Raw genomic sequence first — 25,193 nt, 5'->3', positions numbered from 1 at the left:
TTATTCATTTGTAAGGGAGACCATGCACTCTTAAGTGGGGGAGGGGCGGGAGAAGCAGACAACCTGCTGAGTGGGGAGCCCAATGATGGGGCTCAATTCCCGGACCCCAAGATCATGACCAGAGCCAAAGTCAGATGCTTAACCGACTGAGCCACCCAGGCATCACTAACGGCCTGTGCTTCTGAGCAGACCAGCTCAGCAGGGAGAACAGAATGGCAACACAGGCCTGTGGCACTAGCAGGCTACTTGCTAAATGAGGAATCCTTGGAAGTCGGGCAGGCATAGCCCTGGGGCAGTTACTTCACTGGTGGGAAAAGGTGGTTTCCTCGGGAAACATCTACATACCTATACCCCATGCCATCACAGAGACCCCTGAACTTAGGAAGAGCCCCTAGGGAGCCAACACCTACACTCCCGGGTCCTTAGGGAGAGAAGGGTCTGAAAGGAGTCCCTACCTGGCACTTACTGCCAACATGTCCCCTACACTGTGGAGCCAACAGAAGCCAGGCTAAATTTCTGCAATTACTGGACTCTTTCATTCAACCAAGCAAAATATAGGCTGTCTGTTCAGGAGTGAAACCCATATCCCACAAGAAAAGCTAGGGAGAAAATATGGAGTAAGTAAGTATGAATACTGTCCTGGCATGGCATAATGTCTCTGGCAGGACTACTCACAGAATCCAGTCACTGGTAGCAATGTGAGCTCTCCATGGCATCCAGGACTGTCACCACCAAGGACATGATAAACATGAATGATTACAAGACAATGATTACAAGACAATCACATCGTAAAGGATGGGGAAAACAATCCTAGTGACAGGTAGGATGTGTGCTAAGGACCACCCAACTAGAACAGGGGCCCAATTCATCAATACCTACGTGTTTTTTAAGCACCCACCCTTGGGAAGAATCCACACAGACCTCCTAACCATCCCCTGTGAGAGGGCCATGAGGTGGAAGAACAGAGTGTTATTTATTCACTAATCAAGCGACCGTGAGCAAGGCATTGTTTTCACAGCTTGGCACAGTGTAGTATTGAGTGTCAGTAAAAGTTAAAACATGAGCAGTGACACAGGCCACCTCTCCAGTCTTCAGTTCCTCATCCCAAACACGAGGGTCCCATTCACAGACAGCCCTGAACTAAGGAACCAAGAATGAACACATGCCTCAAAATGACGAGGCTGGTGCGAACCCACGGCAGTTACGTCCCGCAGACAGCCTGGAGGGAATGGCGTGTCAGGGGCAAGCGCAGGAAGTAGGTGTCAGTGCACAACTCTGGAAGGAGGCTGACTAAATCCATACAAATACAGAAAATATGTTGTGACACATTTTCTAGTGCTATTATTCTGTGAAGTAAAAAACGAGATACAGGGCGCCTGGGTGGCTCAGTCAGTTAAGCATCTGCCTTCGGCTCAGGACATGGTCCCAGGGTCCTGGGATCAAGACCCCGCATAAGGCTTCCTGCTCAGCCGGGAGCCTGAGTCTCCCTTCCCCAACCACACCACTTGTGTTCTCTCTCTCCCAAAATAAATAAAGTCTTAAAAAAAAAAAAAAAAAAAAGATACAAGACTGCATATCCCTATGAGTGTAATTATATGAACAAAATTCATGGATAAAGCTAGAAAATCAATTCAAAAAAGTTAACTGGGATTTTGGGTTTTTCTTTTTTTTCCCTATTTATTTTCCAATTTTCTACAATTAGCATTTATTTATGAGATCGTGGGAGAAAGCATCACTACAAAATATTTTTAATGTTTTCTTTTTTAATTTAAAGAATGAAATTAAGACCAGAAATCTTTCTTATACTATATTGACTAAGTTTTGTTAAGTCTACGCACACACGCTCTCTAAAAATAAAATAAAACATTAAGAAAAATGACTCCCTGTGTAGAGGTGGGCATGGTCTTACCCCGAGGCTCAGAGAGATTAGAGGATAGCCAGCTCTTGTGATTGCACATTACATAAAACTGTACATGGAGCCAAGATGCACTTCCAGACTAGTCAGGAGCCCAACTGTTAAAGGCTTTATTTATTTGTTTAAAGATTTCATTCATTTGCCAGAGAGAGTGAAAGAGCACAAGCAGGGGAAGCAGCAGGGAAAAGTAGAAAGAGAAGCAGACTCCACACTGAGTGGGGACCCCAATTCAAGACTCCATCCCAGGACCTTGGGATCATGACCTGAGCTGAAGGCTGAAACTGAACTGACTGAGCCACCCAGGAATCCCTGTTAAAGATCTTAAAATAACTTTTTTAGGGGCGCCTGGATGGCTCAGTCAGTCAACCCTCTGCCTTCAGTTCAGGTCATGATCCCACGGTCCTAGGATGGAGCCCTGCATCGGGCTCCCTGCTCAGCAGAGAGTCTGCATCTCCCTGTCCCTGCTCTCTCTCTTTAATAAATAAATCTTTAAAAAATAAAATAACTTTTTAAAACAAAACAGTATGCCCAAATTTGGAAGCTCGGCCCAGCAGTGTTCTCACCAGCGCACAGCTCACATCACCACACTGCAAGCCCTTCACGGTGGTGCCAAATGTTGGTCGGAGTGTAAAATGTGTTTTGCCACAGCCAGAAATATAGACTTGCACTGTGGTGTGTGTTGGACAAAATATCAGGCCCAGCAGCAGTGTAATGTGGGTATGTGAGCTACAGCAAATGAAAAGTGAGAGGCACAGCAGAATGTCAAGGCAGCACCTATGTTCACCGGAACACTGAAGGTCAAGGCCTTGAAAACACATGAAAAAGAGCAGGAGACTCAGAGATTGACAGATGCACAAAGGGCACACCAGCCAAAGGCGTGACAGCCAAGAGATGGTGTGACACCACAGCGCTGATCGGCTGGAACTGTTGCTAAGAAGCTGAGCTACAATTCAGCGGGATTCAAAGTAGGCACGATTCTGAGCCACACTGGGACCCACTGCTCTAGATGCAGGAAGCATCTCAAGCATGCTCCAAAACCAGTGCACAAGACCGGGGGAAAGGTACATACCTTGTTCTCAAACTTGTCCCTTCACAAGCTATGAAAGCTTTGTGTTTGTGAGTTGTTTTGTTTTGTTTTGTTTTTTCCCCAATGCTGTCATTCTAACCATTTCTCCTAAAAGAGACCATTCTGCCCTTCCTGTCTGGAGTTACAGTGTCACTGCTACAAGTCTACCTTATAAATGAGAGGAGGACTCATTACTTTAATAGACAATTAGTGGTGAAGTGTTCATGGACTCCTCCGCAGGCCTGAGAACACATTTCTCCCACAGCCACTGGCCACATCTCCACACAGCACCTTACAAACATACAGTCAGAGGCTGCCAGAAACAGCAAGAGAGAAGAGGCAGAGGATTCCCTCTAAAGTAATCTCCAGCAATAGAATAACTCAAATCTTTTTTCCTTTCTTTACATACATTTAAGAAAGCACTTTCATCATTATATAATATTAAGTGCAGGTGGGTCCAAGAAAAGTTTGTTTGATATTCCAAGGCTCTATGAGAAATGCTTTCAAATTCCCTAAAAAATAATAGCTATAGGGGCCCAAAAGGGTTGTCTGCAGGCTAACCAAGATTTAAAAACTACCACATTCCCATCCCCCAAATCCAGAAGTCTCATGCTAACACACAACTCTTCTAATTTAAGGGAAAACGTCATGATAATTTAATATACATTCAGTTGGCTCAAGGGGAAAGAACAGATTTGGCAAGGGTTTTAAGTAAACTCTCAGCTGACAGAAGGTGAGCAAGGGTTAGTCCCCAAGAGAATTCACTAAAAGCAAGACTGAATTTGAGGATGTGGTCTTTTTTTTTTTTTTTTTTTTTGGTACACAGCCCAGGTCTACCAGCTGCCAGCAGTAGTTGCAGATTATTACTTAGGAAGCTGGGGGAAAAAAAAAAAAAAGGAAAAGAAAATCCTACAATCAGAAAGTCACGAAAGGCAAAAGGCCAAGCAGGCAAAATTCTTCTTCAAAGCGCTTAAAGACATGGCAGGACTTCCCCCACAGCAGAACAGGACAAGTACTCCCCTAAATGGGCTTGGGAGCAGAGATTCAGAGCCCACACGTCGTCAACTGAGCCAAGCTCTTTAGTACACAAACCATCTCACAGATATACAATACAGATCACCAAGGAATGCATTCATGACATTTGTGCGTGAATTAATTTCCTCTGAGCAAATGATATTTTTATGCTTGTTTAAAAAACAAGTGGTCTCCCATGACAGATGCATTCACCATCCAAACAATCGAGCGGCCTTCCGGTCACTTCTCTGTCCAACAGCCAACAAGCGTAGTCGGCAACCCAGCACCTCCGGAGCCCACGGGGCGCCCGGGGCCAGGGTTCAGATTCTGAAAACAGACTCCCACATTCCTGAACCTGCTATTCACAGCCACTCCCTCTCAAGAGGAGACAAAATGAGCAGTTAAAAAAAAATTGTAGGAAATATCCCATTTTCCATGTCTTACGTATCCAGATCTGAGTAACAGCATTTTTACGTATTTATGAATCTCCTGCTAAGTCGGAAACCTGAGAAAATAGATTAAAAAAAAAATTATTCGCAGAAGTTTTATTTTCACATAGCAAGGCAGATTCTAATCTATTAGAATTTCATTTATTTTTAAAATCCTTATTTCTGTTTCAAAAACGTCCTGCCTTTACTTCCAGTAATCCTCTGAAAAAAAGCAACCAAAACCACAAGCCCCCAAGATCAGAAATAAATCATGTCAGGCAATGTTTCCTATCTTTTTACACCTAATAATTGTGTGAACAAGCTTGCAGAATCGGTACAGCAACTTTTATGGTATAACACTGATATGGAGCTCAGAGGCTTAGGGATATCTAAAGGCATTGTTTAGAAACTGTCACCTAAATTTTTTTTTTCCTTAGGGCAACTGGGTGGCTCAAGCAGTTCAGCATCTGCCTTTGGCTCAGGCCATGATCCCAGAGTCCCAGGATCGAGTCCTGCATCCGGCTCCCTTCTCAGCAGGGAGAATGCTTTTTCCTCTCCCTACCACTCTCCTACTTGTGTTCCTGCTCACTCGCTCTCTCTGTCAAATAAATATATAAAATTTTTATTTTTTTTTAAAGATTTTATTTATTTTATTTGACAGAGAGAGAGATCACAAGTAGGCAGAGAGGCAGGCAGAGACTGAGGGGGAAGCAGGCTCCCTGCTGAGCAGAGAGCCCGATGCGGGGCTCGATCCCAGGACCCTGAGATCATGACCTGAGCCGAAGGCAGCGGCTTAATCCACTGAGCCACCCAGGCGCCCCATATATAAAATTTTTAAAATTTTCCTTTTAGTAAAATAAAAACTGTCACCTTTCCCTAATACCAAAGTTAGGCAGAGTAACCAAAATACATATGTTAAATTCAGAGATATCCCAAAACCTCATTTGAGTTTGCAACTCTTCCTTCATCCATCAGACATTTTAACTGTTGGCATTAATTAATTACAGTAGTTCATTAATTAGAACTAAAAATTAATTAGAACTAGAAATTTGAACCCCGTCCTCTTCCCCTTTAGACTCTATTAGGTTATAATGTCTTGAATGTAAGAATTGTCTACCACAAGCATCTCTGCTGTACACATACAGACTTTCCATGACTACTTGTTGAGTGTTACTGACTTATCAGCTTTATAGAAAGAAAAAGCACCAGGGCTCTGTTATCAATAGTCTGACAAATCAGATGGATATACTAACCTCAGTTTGCCAAATGAGACAAGTGGCCTAGACAAATCTTCACATACAGATTAAATGAGATAAAGTAGATGAAAACACTATAAAAAGTACAATACAATATGCAAAAATGTTGCATTATTATTGCAGAGTAATAAGCAGTAACTTTTTTTAAAAAATAGGAAGTCTGGAAGAAAAAGGCATTACAACTTGCCTGTTCTTTCCTGGAGAAAATGAAGACTGACAACTGTAAGTAATAAAGATAAAGTCAGTTGTAGACAATGACCAAGTCTTGAGGCAGGCAGGGCAAGAGAGATTTCCTATTTAATTCTCTGGAGACAGCTTCAATATTTCTTGAGCAGCTTCACTATTTCTCCTCCTCCCCTTTGCTTCCTCTCCCCTCTAAGATTAGAAGGACTCTCCCTATTCATTGATTAGATGTGACTAACCCCAGAGACACAGGAACTTGAGGGTTTATTCCTCAGAGGTACTTGGAATTCTGGGCAAGAGCCAGAGACTTGGCACCCAAGCTGAGAATAGTAAGTCTTAGACCCAACCTGCCCCTAAATAAGCAGATCTTGAAATGCCAGAAATTCTCATCTCACTTCACACACCACAGAAGGGATATGTCCACCAGCTATGGATGAGGCTTAACTATGAAGAAAAGAAAGAACTCTGCAGTCAGAAGAAGACTCAGCAGGAGATGGGGAGTAGGGGTGTCAAATGGGTGACGGGGGCCAAAACGCACAACCTCCAGTTATAAAATAAGTAAGTCCTAGGGATGTACTGTACAGCATGATACCTATAGTGTATGATTACTATATTGTAGGGGCATTTGGGTGGCTCAATCAGTTAAGTGTCTGACTTTTGATTTCAGCTCAGGTCATGACCTCAGGATCGTGAGATCAAGCCCTGTGTCAGGGTATGCACTAAAGGTGGAGTCTGCTTAAGATTCTCTCTCTCCCTCTGTCCTTTCCTGCTCACACACTCTATCAAAAAAAAAAAAAAAAAGAAAGTTGGGGCACCTGGGTGGCTCAGTGGGTTAAGCCACTGCCTTCGGCTCAGGTCGTGATCTCAGGGTCCTGGGATCGCGTCCTGCATGGGGCTCTCTGCTCAGTGGGGAGCCTGCTTCCTCCTCTCTCTGCTTGCCTCTCCGCCTACTTGTAATCTCTCTCTGTCAAATAAATAAATAAAATCTTTAAAAAAAAAAAAAAAGAAAGAAAAAAGAAAAGAAAAAAATAGTACAAATAATAATACTGTACTATACTATACATTTGAAAGTTGAAAAGAGTAAATTGTAAAAGTTCTGTCACAAGAAAAATGAATTTGTAACTATGTACAGTGATGGATGTTAACTAGACTTATTGTGGTGATCATTTCACGATATATACATAAATTAAGCCATTAGGTTGTATACCTGAAACTAGTATCATATGTCAATTCTATCTCAATTTTAAAGATGATGACAACGACTAAACACAAACAGAATGCTTTGAAGTCACTGACCTTTTAGAGCCACAAGGAACTACAGAGATAAGAGGGACCAACCTGCTCAATGGACAAGTGAGGAATCTGAGCCTCAAGGAGGTTGGGTAGATGTCTCAGGGGTCACACACCATTGGGAATTAACTGCATATGAGAGACTACATAGTCTGGCTCCTGAATCCTACTCCAGGCTCTTCCCCCTGATGCTGTTTCATCCTTCAAAAGTGAGGACAACCATACACCCTCACCTACAACTCCCAATTATTCCAGGATAACAAGGGAGGATAAACTAATATCAGCTAAGCACTGTGACTACCAAGCACCATCCTAGTACTGTAGGTCCTTTTTTGTTTTTTGTTTTTGCTAATTACTATCATAATTACAAAAATTATATTAGTAGTATTAGCTCCATTTTACAGAAGAGCAAACTAAGGTCCACAGTCATACAAGTAAGAAAAAGATCTCTCTCCTTTTCTACCTCCTAATAGTCCTATCCTTCCCCAACAACACTTAAAGAAAATTTGATAAAAATGCAATTGATAAGGAGCACCTGGGTGGCTCAGTGGGTTAAGCCTCTGCCTTCCGCTCAGGTCATGACCTCAAGGTCCTGGGATGGAGCCCCACATCATGCTCTCTGCTTGGCAGGGAGCCTGCTTCCCCCTCTCTCTCTGCCTGCCTCTGCCTACTTGTGATCTCTCTCTCTCTGTCAAATAAATAAAATCTTTTTAAAAAAATGTAATTGATAATATGGTAGAAAAATCTACCAAAACTAAATTCACCTTAAGCATTCCACTCCATATTTTAACTCTGAAAAACAAACATATGAAATCCAAAATTCAGGTTTACAACAGTAAACCTGAAAATGCCCAACTCTAATTTTAGTTCTTGGTTTTTGTTTTTGTTTTTGTTTTTATGAATTGCAATGTACCTCTAAACAAACTTCAGTTCTCTTCAATTCTCCACGCAACCCTAATGGGAAGAGAAAAAGGTCGCAACCCTAATGGAAAGAGTTAGGCTGAGAGTATTCAGGAAGCTGGGGACCCAGGACCAGGGCCACAGCCCCATGTGGCCCCAGCAAACTGAGTACAGTCCTAGCCATCAGTCAAGTCCACAGAGGCCAGAAGAAACTGAGAATCAAGAGTCTCCTCGAAAATTAAATATAGAATTCCTGCACGATCCCACAATGCCACTTCCAGGTATAGATCCAAAAGAACTGAAGGCAGAGACTTGAATAGATATTTGCACATCTATATTATTTGCACAATAATGTTCGTAGCCGCATTATTCACAATAGAAAAAAGGCAGAAGCAATCCAGCGTCTATGAATCAATGACTGGTCAAGCCAAATGCAATATATACATACAATGGGATTTTATTCAGCCTTCAAAGAGTAGGAAGTTCTGACACAGGATACAACACAGATGAACCCCAATGCTTAGATAAGCCAGGCACGAAAAGACAAATACTGGGGGTGCCTGGGTGGCTCAGTGGGTTAAGGCCTCTGCCTTCGGCTCAGGTCATGATCCCAGGATCAAGTCCCACATTAGGGCTCTCTGCTCAGCAGGGAGCCTGCTTCCTCCTCTCTCTCTGCCTGCCTCTCTGCCTACTTGTGATCTTTGTCAAATAAATAAATAAGTAATCTTAAAAAAAAAAAAAAGACAAATACTGTATGATTCCACTTCTATGCAGGACCTAGAGTAGTGAGACTCATGGAGACAGAAAGTAGAATTGGGGTTGTCAGGAGGAGGGGAGAGTGGGGAGGTTGTGAGACAGAGTTCCCATTTGGGAAGATGAGAAAGTTCTGGAGATGGATGGTGGTGATGGTTATATAATGATGTAGATGTACTTAATGCCACTTAACTACACACTTAAAAATGGTTTAAATTAAGTTAAGCAACCAACTCTTGATTTCCTTCAGTTCAGGTCATGATCTCAGGATCCTAAGACAGAGCCCTGCGTTGGACTCCACGCTCAACAGAGGGGCGACTTATCCTCTCCCTCTGCCCCTCCCACTGCACTTACGTGCATGAGCTCGCTTGATCCCTCTCAAATAAATAAATGAATAAAATCTTCTTTTAAAAAGAGTTAAAATGGGAGGCATCTGGGTGGCTCAGTTGGTTGGGCTTCCAACTCTGGATTTCTGCTGAGGTCATGAGATCAAACCCAAGGTTAGCCTCTGCCCTCAGCAGGGAGTTTGCTTGAGAGTCTCTCTCTCTCTCCCCCTCTCCCAACTCCCCCACACATGTGTGCATGTGTGTACGGGTGTACTCATGTGCTCTCTCTCTCTCTAAAAAATAATGGGTAAATCTCTTTTTTAAATACTTAAAATAGTAAATTTTATGCTCTGCATTTTTAGAAATTTGTTACTTAATGTCTTTTAAAAACAAAACAAAACAGGGGTCTCAACAGACACCAGCCCAGCACAAGATGAGGGGTAGCAGGTCTGGGGGAACTAAACTTGGCTGCAGGATGAAGCCATAGGAATGCCTGTTTCAGAAGTCCCTTCACCTTTCTGTAAAGGGCTAAACTCAATCAAGTGAGAACAGAGTAAGAACATCACTGCCTCAGATCAGTCAGGCCCATCTGTAAAAAACGGAATATGGCTGGTGGCCTCCAGAACCCCAGCTCCAACATTCACCCTGCTGTCACCCTCAGGGCATGACAACTGGAAGTCCCGGCAGTGGCACAGAGGTCATCCCCATGACTGGGAGACTTGAACCCACAGCTGCTGAGGTTATTTTTAAATAGAAAAATGAGCCCACTTCATTCCAGTCACCTACGGAGGGCTGCTGAGTGGCTTCACAAAAAGGGAAAGGGAGCAGGGGCGCCCAGAAGCACCAGAGGAGCTGAAGATGCCAACACTTCCAGAGCACAGGCAGGCTGAGCCTATGGACAATGTCCATACCCCAAGACAGAGCCCGGAAAGGCCCTGAGCCAGGCTGCACTGCCTTAGCCCCTGATGAAGAAAAGGCATCAGAAGGACTTCAGTGGGCCAGAAGCTACTTCAATTCATCTGGCGCTGCCACAGGGCTCAAAGACAATGTCCCTAAGGCCAGCAAGAACCCAAAATACAGGGGTCAGGAGCCCTAACTCACTTGATTCAACAGTTCAGTTTTTAAGGACAAGGACTACAAAAACCAACCTCTTCTAGTGTGGTAAAGGCAACACAGAATATTTTAATGAAGGAAGTTTAAAATGAGGCTGACATATTTAAGGGGACTTCAGGGCACACTTGAGAATTTGAGTCTGAGGTTAATTACTAGAGAAGTAATTACTAGAATAGAGAGACTAGAGTCACTCTAGATTAATTATTGTAGTGGAGTTAAGTTCCCTGAGGGCCGGACTTTGTTTTGTTCACTGCCTGGAAAAGAGGTGGGCACACGGAAGCACACAGTAAATACTTGCTGAATCCATTTGTTTTCCTAGCTTTTCCTTCTTTTAAAATTCAACTGCTTGTTGACCACAATAAAGGTCTAACCAAACACTGTAATATATAACACATGATATATGAAAGTCACTTACAATTTGGGGCAGGTGGTGAATATCTATACACACCATCTGCCCTGCTGCACGTGGCATCTGGGCCCACAAGAAACCTCAACTCTTTAAAAAGCAGGTTACATGGGGCATCTGGGTAGCTCAGTTGGCTAGGCGTCTTGACTCTTGATTTTGGCTCAGGTCATGATCTTGGCATCATGGGATCAAACCCTACTTTCAGCTCCTCACTAAACTTGGAGCCTGCTTAAAGTTCGCTCCCTCCTTCTTTCTGTCTCTCCACCCTGACCCTGCCACACCCCCACTCTGTACTCTCTGTATGGGGGGGCAGGTTACAACAATGTTTGTTCCAATAAGAAAAGCAGAGGGTGCGTAGTTCAGATTCACAATGAATCTAATTTTTCCAGCAGAAATTTCCCGAAGGGTTATTTTTTGTAAGTTACAGTTATATTTTATATTTTGGTATTATAGGCTAAAAATACCTCTATCAAGGTGGACAACTGTTTCAAGTTCACATTTAAAGTTATTTATCTTTTTATTTGGAAATAATTTCAAGTTTGTAGAATAGCTTTGGGAATTAAAACAGGACAAAGAACACTCAAATACCTTTTGCTATGAAACAGATCTGTCTACTGTTAACAGCATATTCCATTTGCTGTATTTGTTCTCTTTCTCTTGATACATGATATAATATGATATAATTAAGCACAGACATTTTTTCTGAATTGTTTGAAGGGAGACCTATTCCTATGAATAAGGAGAGGTATCCTCTTATACAACAATAGCATCATTATCAACCTCACGAAGTATAACACACATGGTACTTTTATCTACCATTTGTATTCCAGTTTCATCATTGACCCAACAACAGCATGTTGATAGCATCTTTCTCCTTCCCGTTCAGGACCCATTTTAGGGTTGGGCATTACACTCAACCATGTCTCTAATTTCCTTTAATCCTCAGCCTTTACTGCCTTTTACCACTGATATTCTGAAGACAAAGGTCCCCATCCCCCTTTGTTTTTGACAGTTTTGATCAACCAAGTTATTCTTAGTTTAATTTTTAAAAAGCTTACATCTGAAATATTCATATTTATAGATTTTTCAATTTATAGATTTCTCCACACATTTTTAATCATTTGCTCTGTACTTAAAATGTACATCTCTCTGAAACTATGATGGGAAAACTGTCCAATGTATAAAATTCTGATTCTAAATACAACTTTTCAGGAATGTGTATGTCAATATTATTCATACAGCAGATTAAAACATGTGTTTTCAAAGCTTCTGCGATTATGATCTCTTTTGGTGTGAGTATATCTGCCATTCAAGTCTCTCTCTTAGAGTCTCCCTGCCTCTCCCCCTTCTCTCTTTTTTTTCCCTCGTTTCCCCACACCCCCTCCCTCCCACACACACAGAGAGACCTTCTAATGATCCTTCTGGTATAAATGTATGCTCACCTGTGGAGATTCTGGTCGTGAACCTTACCAAGATTTCAAGTACCATCAACACATTTCTGGTTTTGCCTATAGTTAGGGTTTCTGCAAACCTTAATTCAAAGAAAGTAAGTGTACTATGATATGCTTCTAAATTAACTTTTCGCTATGAAATATAGAATACTCAAATCCGGCTCTCCAGGTCATATAGGAAGTTAAAAATCACACAAGAAAAGCAGCTTTTGCAGTGGGAGACAAATCCTATTGAAGAGAACTTTCCAACTCCTAAAGAGGCTCTCCAAACCTCTCTCCTCAAACCTGAATGTTTTATTTGGATAAATGAGGACAAGCAAAGGACTGCAAGACGAAACAACATCCACTTTACACAGACCTTTTCACTGCGAGTATCAGAGCAACAGACATCAGACCTGTAGATCCAGTAAATGCCACCATCAATCTCACCTAATAGCAATTCCCAAGTTATTGCGCCCAAGTGTAGTGTCATCACTCTTAGCCTCAGCTGGCCATGAAGCTGGCTCAGGGACTTCACTTCAACCAGCAAGCAGCCACAAGCAGACACACATTTCATGTTAACTCATCTACTTCAACATCATGCACCAGCCAAAGGCCAAACAACTGCTATATGGACCGCCTCTCAATCCAGGAGCAGGGGCCCTGGTGTGAGCTCCCTGGGGGCTAGAGGCCCCGGCTCCACAGAGGCCCCCACTTTCCAGGAACTCCTAGTCACATGAACACAAGAAGGGGGCCCTGCTGATTTTAAGGGTTATTTTTCAAGCAATTTTTGTCCTTCATCTTGATTTTGGAACCTAATCCCCACCTTAAGAGGCAGGTCCATTATACTGAGATTAAACACTATCCACTTTGAAACCTGAATGAGGGGCCACATTCTCCTTTATCTCAAAAACATACGGGAAACTATAGGCTAAAACAAAAACACACACAAATGCACATGCATGCACACAGAGTTTTGAGACTGGTTTTACTAAAACCTAATCTCTCCAGCCAAATTCTTGCCGTGATTGAATCCTTGATAGATGGAAGATTGTGACCTATACATTCCTAAAGAAATGTTAATGCCTGGCTTACATTTTACATGTCATTGCAATAGCAATATAACAGAAACTCAAAATCTAACTTTAGCTCACTATGCTCCCAGCGTAGGTGTTAATAACCAAATCTCTCTACCTGAGGTTGAACTTAGTTTCTTTTAAAATTGTGTCTGTCATGCAAATACTGCTTCGCAAGGTTCCTTCCAAACCTTCATCACTAGACCAATCCCATTTTTTTAAAGAGAGAGAGAGCACAAGCCCAGGGGTGGGGGTGGTGGGGGTGCGGAGGGACACAGAGAGAGAAGTAGACCCCGAACTTGACCCACAGCTCAATCCCAGGACCCTGACATCATGACCTGAGCCAAAAGGCAAATGCTTAACCACTGAATCACCCAGGTGCCCCTAGAACAATCCATTTTAAGAATGCTAACACATTAAAAAAAAAAAAAAAAGAATGCTAACACATTTTCTTATTAAAACATCCCTATATCCCAAACATTGGGCCATGTATTTACTTAAAACACTGTTGAATGGACTCAATAATTCACGATAGTCAAACTTCTTGGTCAATCTTTATAATTTACTGAAATGATATTTAATCTGTATTTTCCTTCTAGAAATAAATTCTATCATTGAATGCTAATAACATTATTGACAACAAAAGACTATTTACATAGTCAAAACCCCAGACAAGATGTTCAAGGGGCATCTCACACACAGGCACCTCAACATGGCACCAAATGCCAAGCAAGTAACAACCAATTTTTAAGTTGCCATGGTTTCCTCAAAGAATTTCTTTTGGCAATTGATACAACCACTGTCCAGTCTGAGCCAACATCCCTGGGATCCATTTAAATTAGTTCATCCTTTTGGTGGTCAGTTACAGATTCTTTGAGGTAATTTTTTCCCCCAGTACTGAGTACTTAACCTTATTTCCAAACCAAACTTCCTTGGGAATTGTCTCTTGAGATCCTGCTCACCTGGATGCCTTACCTACTTTGCTGACCTATTAGAATCTTAGCCATTGCCCACTTCAAGGCCCAGCAGCCCCTCCCCACCTTCACACCTACAAATGCAGCTTTCAACAGACGCTCTATCATTTGCTGACAAAAAATAAGTTTGAAATAATAACCAAAAACCCACCAAATCCCACCTTGATAAAGCTGCCTCCACATGCAAGCCCACTTCCTCCCCAGCCTTCCACGCCCACATCCCACCTACCTGCACCCAAAGTGCTCCCACTGAGGGTGCCAATGTCCCATGAGCCTTTTCCATACCATACTGCAGAGTCATTTGGCTTCCCTCCCTCCTTCTTGAATAAACTTTTCTCTTGACGGTTGGTAAATACATTCTGCTCATTTCCTTCCATTTTCTTGACCATTCCTCGTCCTCTCTGTTTTCCTCCCCTACAAGCCTTTCTAGGTGGCTCATAAGCACATCAAACTGAACTTGCCCAGAGAGCTTCTCAGAGGCCACAGAGCTCTTACGTAGGCTATTTCCTCTGCCTCTTTCCTCCAGGTTTTACCCACCTAACACCATCCTACATACCCTGCGGGTCTTAGCTAAGATCACAGGTCCTCAGAGAAATGCTCCCTGACACTCCACTCTATATTAGCTCCCCTGTTATTCCCTCTCATTGCCACTGCACCCCCAGCAATTACCATCATTTATAATTCTGTATTTCATGGCTTAATAATCACTATACCACCACCACTAGCTTTCCCCATTCCCCTAGGTGATAAGCTTCATGAGAACACAAGGCCTGGCATTATTGAATGAAATGTTCTGTTGGCTTTTTCCTTCTTCTCTAAATACAAATAATTAAATGGATTTTGCAAACATATCTAGAAACTACGCCAGTTTGAAGTATGAAATCTCCCATTGCTATTATTATAAAACTCTCATAATAATAATAATGATACTAGTGATTGTTTTGCAGGCAAAGAAACTGAGACCTCAGAAGAAATGGGTTAGTGACAGAACCACATCTCTGAGGCTAGGTCAGAGATGAAAACATAACTCTAAACTGATTTCCTCTCTAGAGAGAAAAAAAATCCAGAATAGCTATCTTTTAATTTCAAATAAAGGTACCTGACTAGATTAGATGCGTTTCTGAAATTAGATCCTAAGCCTCTGTGAAACTGACACACCCCACATATGCTAGACATTTTGAAGGCTAAATATAGTTTACTGAGAGGACAGATATCTGAGGCCTGGGCAATCCAAGAGTAATCATGGTCCATAGGGCAAGAATGCAACAATGCTTCAAGGCCTCTCTTTAGCCCCATTACTCATACAGAGCTGGTAACCAGAAAAAATGCCAAGCTCTCCCAAATTTTAGATTCAGTCCACATTTTACCCAATTTACATGTGCCTATAAAGGAACCTATAATTCTACAAGGTTTGGTGAGAAACACAACAGCCCCCTCACCCCTCCCTACTCCCACTTCCCACCTCCCCAAAAGCAACCACTTCCAATTCTTAACTGATTCTTTTTGCATTTACCCTTGCAACTCTGAAGAACACGTTTATATTACCATTTCTTGAATTTTTAGTTGAGACATTCACTAAAAGCTTTCAGAAGTAGAGGGTTTAGTTCCTTTTCACTGACCACCACCACCTAGCACTCACACCTCTCTTAGGCTTGGTTGGATCACTAGTCAATATTTACATTATTATAACTATGTGAACATTATTGAGAGCTAAGCTTTGTGGTAAAATTATGAAGCCAGTCCTAACTATACAACTTTTCATTTTCCCTGGAGTTCACAACTGCCCCAGAATTTTTGGTTGACTTAGCTCTTTATGTATCAATAATTTACCCATGGGATGCCTGGGTGGCTCAGTCAGTTAAGCGTCCCACTCTTGATTTCAGCTAAGGTCATGATCTCAGAGTTGTGAGCCTGAGCCCGGAATCTGGTTCCACACTGAGTGTGGAACCGGCTTGGCCCCCCCCTTGGCCCCTCCCCCCACCTCATGCAAACACACTCTAAGAGAAATAAATAACAATTTACCCATAATTCCTCTCTAGCGCACAGACCTCCCTTCAGCACATGCAAGAACATTAGGTGCTTATTGATTTTCCTTCTCCTCGGAGCTGTCCTATAGCCTTCTGACCCACTCTAAGCTGGACCTAGAGCTGGACCTAGGAAGTCTCTCAGCCATCACCTCAGGACTGCCCTTCATCATCATCCTAAAGATTCACTTTTAAGGATTTCTTTTTAAACAAGTAACAGAAAGTATAAACTCTTGCCCGAAAAGATTGTACACTTGGCTGCATGGAAATTAAGAATATTGGTTCTTCAAAATACCCAAACAAAAACAAAAAGTCGTCATAGGGTCACCCGGGTGGCTCAGTCGTAAAGCATCTGCCTTCCACTCAGGTCATGAGCCCAAGGGTCCTGGGATGGAGCCCCACATCAGGCTCCCTGCTCAGTGGGAAGTCTGCTTCTCCCTCTCCCATTTCCCCTGCTTGTGGTCCCTCTCTCAGTCTGTTTCTGTCAAATAAATACATAAAATCTTAAAAAAAAAAAAAGAAAGAAAGAAAGTCCACTCATAGAGTGAGAAACATTTTTAATATTTCAAAAAGAATACAGAACAAACACAGGTGCATGTACACACACAAACACACACATAGCTCCTAAATTAAGAAAAAGGCACTTCCCCATGCCCTTGAAGTTACAGAGCCATGTGACTTGCTTTGGCCAATATAAAGTGAATAGGGGTGCCTGGCTGGCTCAGTTGGTAGCGCATGCGACGCTTGAGCTCAGGGTCATGAGTTCAAGCCCAACACTGGGCATAGAGCTTACCAAAAAAAGGAAAATAAATAAATTAAATAAATAAATAAATAAATAAAATTAATAGAAGGGATGGGCGTCAATGCCAGGTGCAAGCTCTAAAAACTAGCATGAGATTCACCAAAGTGTCACCCCCTATACCCCACCCCTCCATAACTATGCAACCATGGAAACATTAGGAATGGAGCCTCCAGTCAGGCCATCTTGGAGGGGCCTACATGAGAAAAGAACCCTGGGGGCCCACACTGGATATATACCATGAGGGAGAAATAAACTAATGTGGGTGCACAGAGATGTTTGGGGTGTTTGTTATCATAACATAACGTGGCCCATTTTGGCTGATACATCTGACAGGGTCACTAACAGGTATAGTCTCTGGAGATACTTCCATTCATATGAACACTACACAAGAATGTTCATAGCAGGGGCACCTTGGTGGCTCAGTCGGGTAAGCGCCTGCCTTCTGCTCAGGTCATGATCCCATAGGCCTGGGATTGAGCCCTTTAGCGGGCTCCTTGCTCAGCGGGGAGCCCGCTTCTCTCTCTGCCTGCCACTCCCCCTATTTGTGCGTGCTCTCTCTCTCTTTAAAATCTTAAAAAAAAAGAATGTCCACAGCAGCATTATTTGTAATTTAAAAAAACAACTAGAAACCCAAATATCAACTGACAAAAGACTGAATAATGGATTACTACCTATCAGCAAAAATGAATGAACATGGCTACACACATCAACATCGTTCAACAGTAGAGAAGCACAATTATATGTATATATGTATATGTATATATAAAACTATAAATATAACTAGAATGTGGAAAAACAAGCTTCAGGAAAAATAAATATTATTCCTTTTGTATAAAAGTTATAAAAGCACAGAAAACTCAACAATGTATTAAGGAGGGGAATGTAATCAGAAAAACTTAGGAGAGCTCTTAAACATTGCAAATATTCTATTTTTTAGTGACAGGTGATAGGTATTATATTACTTATACTTTATATTTATATTATATCCTCTTATGCACATAGATTTCCCATCTTAAAGCTTCAGGCAAACTACAATCTTATTATTTTTGAATATTTTGAATATCCATTCTCTATCAGTAACTACTTGTTCAGAAGAAAATCAACCACAGCATACAGTACCCTTTCCTCAGGAGAGTTTCTTTGGGGCTGTTTATTTTGTTGTTGATTTTTCCTTCCTTTTTTAAAGTGAAAAGCAGGAAGCAGAAAAATAAAATCTGGTGGAACAACAGACCCACCAAATGTTCAGGAATATTAATGACTCAACTCCGCAGAGCTGTGTCAGTTGGCTGGTGATGTACTAGGGAAATCATTCTGGGTCTGTAAAGGGTCATTTACATAAAGGTTACCAACGGGCAGTTCTAACAGCTGGGCTGGCACAGCTGACAAACCACCACTAGTCCTTACAGGCATGCAGAGCAGGCCTGAGAAACTGCAATGACAACGCTATTATTTATTCCTATTTTTTGCATAATTCCCATTTTTAGGATGATATGAAACATTTCTCAGCCTCAAAGGCTCACACCTATCATTTCTACCTCAACAGCCATGAATTTGCTAGGTATTTATTGAGTGCTCTAGTGCCAGAAACTGTTCAGTGCTGGAGGCATAATGGTGAAGGACACAGATCTGGGAGCTCTGTCCTGAAGCTCAGGATCGGGTTCCCCAGAAAGTGATAAAGCCAGAAAAGGCCACATCACAGCACAGGGTAAGCACTATAAAGGAAAAAGCAGAGGCAGGAGAAGAGGATCAGAGGAGCGAGGGGCCCAGGGCACCATCACCAGGCAGTAGACCCAGACTGAGATCTGAAGGGTGGGAGAGGGAGAAAAGAATTAGCCAGGCAGAGGGGGAGGTGAGGGCACCTCCCACAGAAGGGAGGTCCTGGGAAGTACCCAACAAGCTGGAGTGTCTGTGCTTATGAGGAGAAAGGGAAGGAGAAAGACGTGGTACAGGATAGCTCATGCAACACCCAAGCAGCTGTTAAAATTTGTTCGGGGCTGGTTTCAGTACAAATGATTAAAGTTATTAAAATTAGGGGGGAAATCTGTCCTGGAAATATGATCAGATTTACTACTTTCATTTAAAATAAATTCCTCCTCTAACCACTGCTGCCAGAATATAGTCAGGATCATAAAATCCTATCCCTTCACGGCTAATAAATGAATTCTTTAAAAGCTACAAGCCTCTCAATCATTTTCAGCTCTTCCTAAAGAGTTCCAATTAGGCTGAGATGGCTGGCTCTAGCCTCTGCTACTGTGCCACCCACACATTTGTACCTCACTTTATTCCTCGAGGGACACAGTCCCTGCCTTGTTTGATTACCTAATTACAGTGCCCTTCTTATGCTTTCATTAAATGCAACTGTTGGAAACCCCCAAGCTTTTACTAATAGCTTATCAGCCCTTAAAAATAAATCAGTCATTTTACCTGTATATCTGTATTAGAAGATATCTTCCAATTTATGCTCCTAAAATCAAAATACTTCTTTTATTTGTGTTTCTTCCTTATTGTGCTTTTGGAAAACAAGACCAAAGCACATAAAACTCTACAGCCATTATCTGGGAAATCTACACAATGCAAAGACTGCCCCATTAAACCGAAAGAGTTTTGTCGGTGGTGAAGATTAAAACCACCAGCAAATTCAGGGGCACCTGGCTGGCTCAGTCGGTCAAGCATGTGACTCTTCATTTCAGGGTGGTGAGTTCAAGCCCCACATTGGATGTGGAGCCTACTTTATTATTTTTTTTTAAAGATTTTATTTATTTATTTTACAGAGAGAGATCACAAGCAGGCAGAGAGGTAGGCAGAGAGAGAGGAGGAAGCAGGCTCCCTGTTGAGCAGAGAGCCCGATGCGGGGCTCGATCCCAGGACCCTGAGATCATGACCTGAACCGAAGGCAGCGGCTTAACACACTGAGCCACCCAGGCGCCCCTGGAGCCTACTTTAAATGAATGAATGAATGAATGCAGGCAAAAAAAAACACCAACAAGTTCAGCTACCTGAGCAAGACTACAATCAATGTCGAATGGACGCGCCAAGAAAGGCAACACCTGGGCTTCACCAGTTTCCAACCTTTCAACAGAGTCATTCTAAGCAAGACTAATGACCCCACATGAATCTCTGGTGTCAGTTTCATATCCCCCAGACTTTGGGACACTCTTCCAGTGACAGCAGACAATTCACTCTGGGCACGGTCACTCACACTCAATGCCTGGAACACCAAGGTGAAGTTCCCTTTATTTACTAAGATTTAACAAAAGATTTCAAAGAAGCTCTGTGAGCAAATCCTGTTAGCACAAACTGCTATTTAAATATTTAACTTTCCAATTATACTTATTAAATACTGCAATAATAGGGGTGCCTTAGTGGCTCAATCAGTTAAATGTCAGACTTTAGCTCAAGTCAGGATCCCAGGGTCCTGGGACTGAGTCCCTGAGTGGGCTCCCTGCTCGGCAGGGCATCTGCTTCTTCCTCTTCCTCTGCCCCTCCTCCCACTCACCGCTCTCACTTGCTCATTCTCTAATAAAAATCTTTAAATACATAACACATACATACATACATACTTTGGTAATAAGTGTTTTCTATATCCACTAGAATGCAAACTTCTTTATAACACGTTTATTCTAAGAAGCCCTTTCGTTAGTCAATTCTTTAAGTATGACTTTTTTTTTCCAAACCTGAAGGTGGCAAGTGCAGCTAGCTGAGCCCCTCATATAGTTTTAATTCTAAGCCTTGTTTTAATTAGAATTTAATTGCTGGTAAGAATGTAAAATGCTGTAGCTACAGTGGAAAGTAGTTTGTAACCCTCTAAAGTAAGTTTCATTATTGTTCCTGTCTTGAAGCTGTTAAACTAAGGCTCAAAGAATCGAAATAAACTAGCACAAGGCCTCTCTGCCCTGGATTTGTAACCAAGAGGCTTATCTTGACTCAAAGCCCCTATTTTCCACTACACCCTGCTTCCTCCTGTGACCATAGCTATTGAGGAAACTGTTAGCCCCTATTATAAATGCAGTGACAGGAACAGGGGCTGAAAGTAAACATTCTGGAAAGTAGAAAACATCAAAATTTTCTTCAAATTACAGTTTTTTAACTGCCAGCTTCTTTGGGGAAAGAAGTACAAGATTATACAGGAACACACGTAATAAACACTGAAAAATAAAAACGTTCAGAGCAGCCATCTGGGTGACGGACATTCAGTCTTTAAAGCTATGTTTGGGGCGCCTGGGTGGCTCAATCTGTTAAGCATCAGCCTTCGGCTCAGGTGGTGATCTCAGGGTCCTGGGATTGAGCCCCACATTGAGCTTTCTGCTCAGCAGGGAGTCTGCTTCCCCCTCTCTCTCTGCCTGCTTCTCTACTTATAATCTCTCTGCCAAATAAATAAATATTTAAAATAAATAAGTAAATAAAGTTACGTTTGTGCTGCTCATTTTAAGTGCTTCAGGGAACGCTGGGGGAGAGGACAGTAAGGGTGTGTTCTGTCGGCCCCTCCCAAATGCTAACTTCTCCCACTCAGTTCTCCCAGAGCTGACTAAACTTAAGAAATATTCCCATACACCTGAAACTAATGTAACATTGTGTGTCAACTACGTTTAAATTAAAAAGTTAAAAATAATTTTAAAATATTCCCAAGGGCTAGAGACTATATCCAAGTGAATACTTGCATACCTTAACTTCCTCCCTTCCAGAGCAGCAAAATCACTTCTGTCCCAGGAGCTCTGGAAACATTTTATGATGCTATATTCAGCCACACCATGTTCTAACTGGAGGAAAAGGTCTCTGACTCCCACTACTATCTCAAGCCCAGGATGTCCTTCCCCAGATAGATCCTAGGGGGTGGTAACAGGCCACCTGAAAAGCTGAGGCCCTAATCCTTCCCCCTAAAAGTCGGGTGCTACAAAAAAAGACAAAAGGAAGAGGTCTTTGTTTCCCACCCACTACCTCCAGCTTTCCACAGTGATCATACTGCCAGGTAAACAGGAAACCCAGAAGAGAAAGGGGATGTTCCTATCTCATGTGATCAGCTCAGCCTCAATCAGAAAAGCTGGACCTCTCCCTCCACCCAGCCTTTAAGAAAAAAATAGATTCCATCATTCATGCATATATTCATTCACATATTCATCCTACAAACGTTTAATGAGCATGTACTATGTGCTAGGCACTTTCATATGTAAAATACCTGTCTTCCTAAAACAGACAATTCAGCATGGGGAAACAATGACAAAATGAAGGAGTATATTGTTATGTTAGAAAGTGAGAGAGAGCTATAGAGAAAATAAAACTGGAAATGGATACAGGGAATGTATATAGGTGTGAGTGTATTTATATTAATAGGAAGATTAATTATAATCTTCAATGAAACAAAACCTTTTATTTCTGTGGGTGGGCAATTTTTAAACATGTCAGATTAAATGCCAAGGGAGATCTCATATCTTTAAGCTCCTACTGATAACAAATTCAGCATCACAATAAAAAAAAAGACACTTCATTACCACTCCCTTACATTTTATTTCCAACTCCTCTCAAACCATTTCTACTTGCTTCTCTCCAAAAAAATATGCAGAATATGCATGTTAGCCCTCATTATTTTCATTAACTCAGTCTGAAGTCTTAAACCTTTAAAATAAATTGCTAAATTAGAATTCTACATATTCTGAAAACCACCACCAACATGAAGCTGCCTTCTGTGTCACATAATCTTGACTTTACAACATATATAAGTAGTTGGGTTAGGACCAGCTCATCGGTGGATGTAGTAACTCTGGGTTGCTCAATCAGCATGGCTCTGGTTAGTTGCTTCCCAGCTAAAAGCCTGAAGGTAAAGTATCTAGCAGCCAAAGAGATGTCACACTTCTAACATCAAGAAGAGGTTCTGAGTCCCCAAGAAATAAAGCAAAGTGTCATCTGCCTTTTTATGGGGTTTTTTGTTTTCTCAATTGTATTGTCTTTAACAAGAAAATGGCGCATACTCAACGTAAACCCAAACCCAAAGTATATGCCAAGTAAGGTCAAAGCCACAGGTATGATGACATGAGACCTGTTTGATTTTGGAATGCAACAAGGAGGGGGGCTGCATCATTTTGCATTCATCGCAGTAGGCTCTAGACAATAAAGCCAGGTTCTCCGGAAGGGAGGTTGACCTCAGTCTCTATCAGGCATCGTATCTGAGGCTTTGGCCCGCTTGCCTAGACCTGTCTCCCTTGCTAGAAGCTGAATACCCTGAAGTCTTTCTCAAGGCAGTCACAAGAACACCCCACAATATCAGCAAGCAATGGATTAATGATAAAAAACACTTGCTGGGCAGATGTTCCACACGTTCAAACCCTGTCCTCACCCTCCACTAAAAGAGACCATTTACAGGCCAGGTACTGTATTTAACACATCAAAAATTAAGACACACTGCCCTGGAAGGACTGGGGGGACAAACCACATCTCTGGCCTCTTTGTCTCTGATGGGCCTCACAGGGCACCACCAACCTCCATTTCCCAAGAGCTCTGGCATGAAGTGCCACTGTGCTGCTCAGGGACTCACCAAGGCCTCTATGGCCTCCTGCCTCCTCCACTAACTCCCTCCCTCAGAGCTTAAAGCAGCTCCCAGAGCAGGCCCACCTGCTGCCCAATCTGTCCCCACTATTCACCACTACAAGTCACCCCACTACTACACCCTTCATCCAGATTCCTCAACTACCCAACCACCCTTCCATTCAGAATGCCACCTAATCGTACCCACTCCTTGACACTCAGTGAAATCCACCCTCTCATGGCATCCAACTGCCAGCTTGCTCACCTTCCGAGTCTAAAGTACAGGAAGGGTAATTCCCACTGCAGTTAGTTCTATTTCAGGGACTATTGATCACATCTCCCCATTCGACTTTACTCCAGGAGAACCTTCCCCCAGAATAAGCAAACACTGGAATCACCAGCAGTGAGCCTAGAGACCCAAACTCAGTCTCTTGACCTCTCTTTCCAGCCTTGGTCTCATACTCATTCTCAGTATAAGCAGGGATGTAATAGGGGGAAAATCTAAGGTCTCTTTTATTTCAGATTCCAAAATTTTAAAAATCCATATAGATTCCCTAGACACAAGTGAAAAAGGCTAATAAACTGTTCCCCCACTGACCCCTTTAAACAGGTGGCCCAGCTATGCCAACTGGCCTCAATTTTTCCAAACGCTTGATCTTCACAGAGCTCTGGAGAGTAACTTTTAGGAAAAAAATGATCTGTTTTCTACAAATTTTACAAGCCTGAGTTTTTTTCCTATCATTGCTTGTGAGAAACAAATGGGGGCGGGGGGTGGAAATGACCTGCTCAATTTTGCTACTAAGATCAAAAGCTTGGGATTCGCCCTGCCTCAGTTTCTCCTCGCGGTGAGCAGATGGTCTCCGGCCCGCCCTGCCCACAGACCCGACAATCCCAGCTTGCCAGGGTCTCCGGGGCAGCGCCGGGCCGTGGGCCGGCCGTTCGTCCCCAGCCGAGACACCACCTGGAGACTCGGGCGCTTCCAGATGGCCGAGTCCGGGCCGGCTGGGGCGCGCCCCGCTGTCACCTGGCCCTGCACCGCGGCCTGCGCTCCTCCCGGGCCGGCCCTTGCCCCCTAGGCTCGCGCTCCAGTCGGCGTTTCTCCTTCGATTCCTGAGCCAAGTCTGGCCTCCATGCGGTCACTGGGCCAGGCAGCGAAGGCACCTGCCTCGCCCGCAAAAACGCACGAGCCCACAAGTCCCTTTTGCTACAACCTCGACGGGGGCTTGCAAGAGAAATGCAGAAGAAAGGAAAACAAGCCCGAGGCCGGGCCGTCCCGGCCGGGCGTCTCCCACGAAATCGCCCCCTGCGCAGCACCTCGGGCTGGGGGCCGCGGGCCCGGCGGGGAGCGAGGTCCGGGGCCCGGGCCGCTGCGCCGGCCAGCCCCGGCGCGCCCCTTACCCGTGAGGCGGCCGCCCCCCTCGCCGTGCCCGCGGCGCCGCTGCAGGATGAAGTAGCAGCTGCTCTTCTGAGTCACCCAGAGCTTCAGGGCGTTCTTCAGCAGCACCTCCTCGGGCTTGAGCCACATCGCAGCGGTCCGACCGCGCCCGCGGGCCCCGGCTCACATCGCCCCGGCTGCCTGCTGCGCCGGGCCGAGCCCGCTCGGGAGGAAGCGGCGGCCGCAAAGACCGCAGCCGGCCGGCGTCCTGCGCTCCGAGAGTCCCGGGAGCGCAGCCGGCGCAGCTCGCAGCTCGCAGCCCGCGCAGTCGCGCAGGCCCCGCCCC

At 43.4% G+C, this 25,193-nt stretch overlaps 1 protein-coding gene across 11 annotated transcripts in view; it reads right to left on the bottom strand.

The window, feature by feature from the left end:
- TBC1D8 (TBC1 domain family member 8) overlaps window positions 1-25,182 on the bottom strand; it is a 103,810-nt gene extending 78,628 nt beyond the window's left edge. For 5 of the 11 annotated variants that reach the window (XM_059134479.1, XM_059134480.1, XM_059134481.1 and 2 more), the window contains exon 1: window positions 24,871-25,179. In XM_059134479.1, coding sequence (XP_058990462.1) covers window positions 24,871-24,997 — 127 coding nt within the window. In that variant the 5' untranslated portion in view covers window positions 24,998-25,179. Of the gene's footprint in view, window positions 1-24,870 lie in introns of all 11 variants that reach the window. The other 6 variants (XR_009344790.1, XM_059134487.1, XM_059134486.1 and 3 more) reach the window with 2 other exon arrangements.
- Window positions 25,183-25,193: the final 11 nt, after the last annotated feature.

This window comes from Mustela lutreola, chromosome 9 (genome assembly GCF_030435805.1).
Source record: "Mustela lutreola isolate mMusLut2 chromosome 9, mMusLut2.pri, whole genome shotgun sequence".
Lineage (NCBI taxonomy): Eukaryota > Metazoa > Chordata > Mammalia > Carnivora > Mustelidae > Mustela > Mustela lutreola.
The sequence above is the reverse complement of the archived record's forward strand: the minus strand, read 5'-3'. Positions and strand labels throughout refer to the sequence as shown.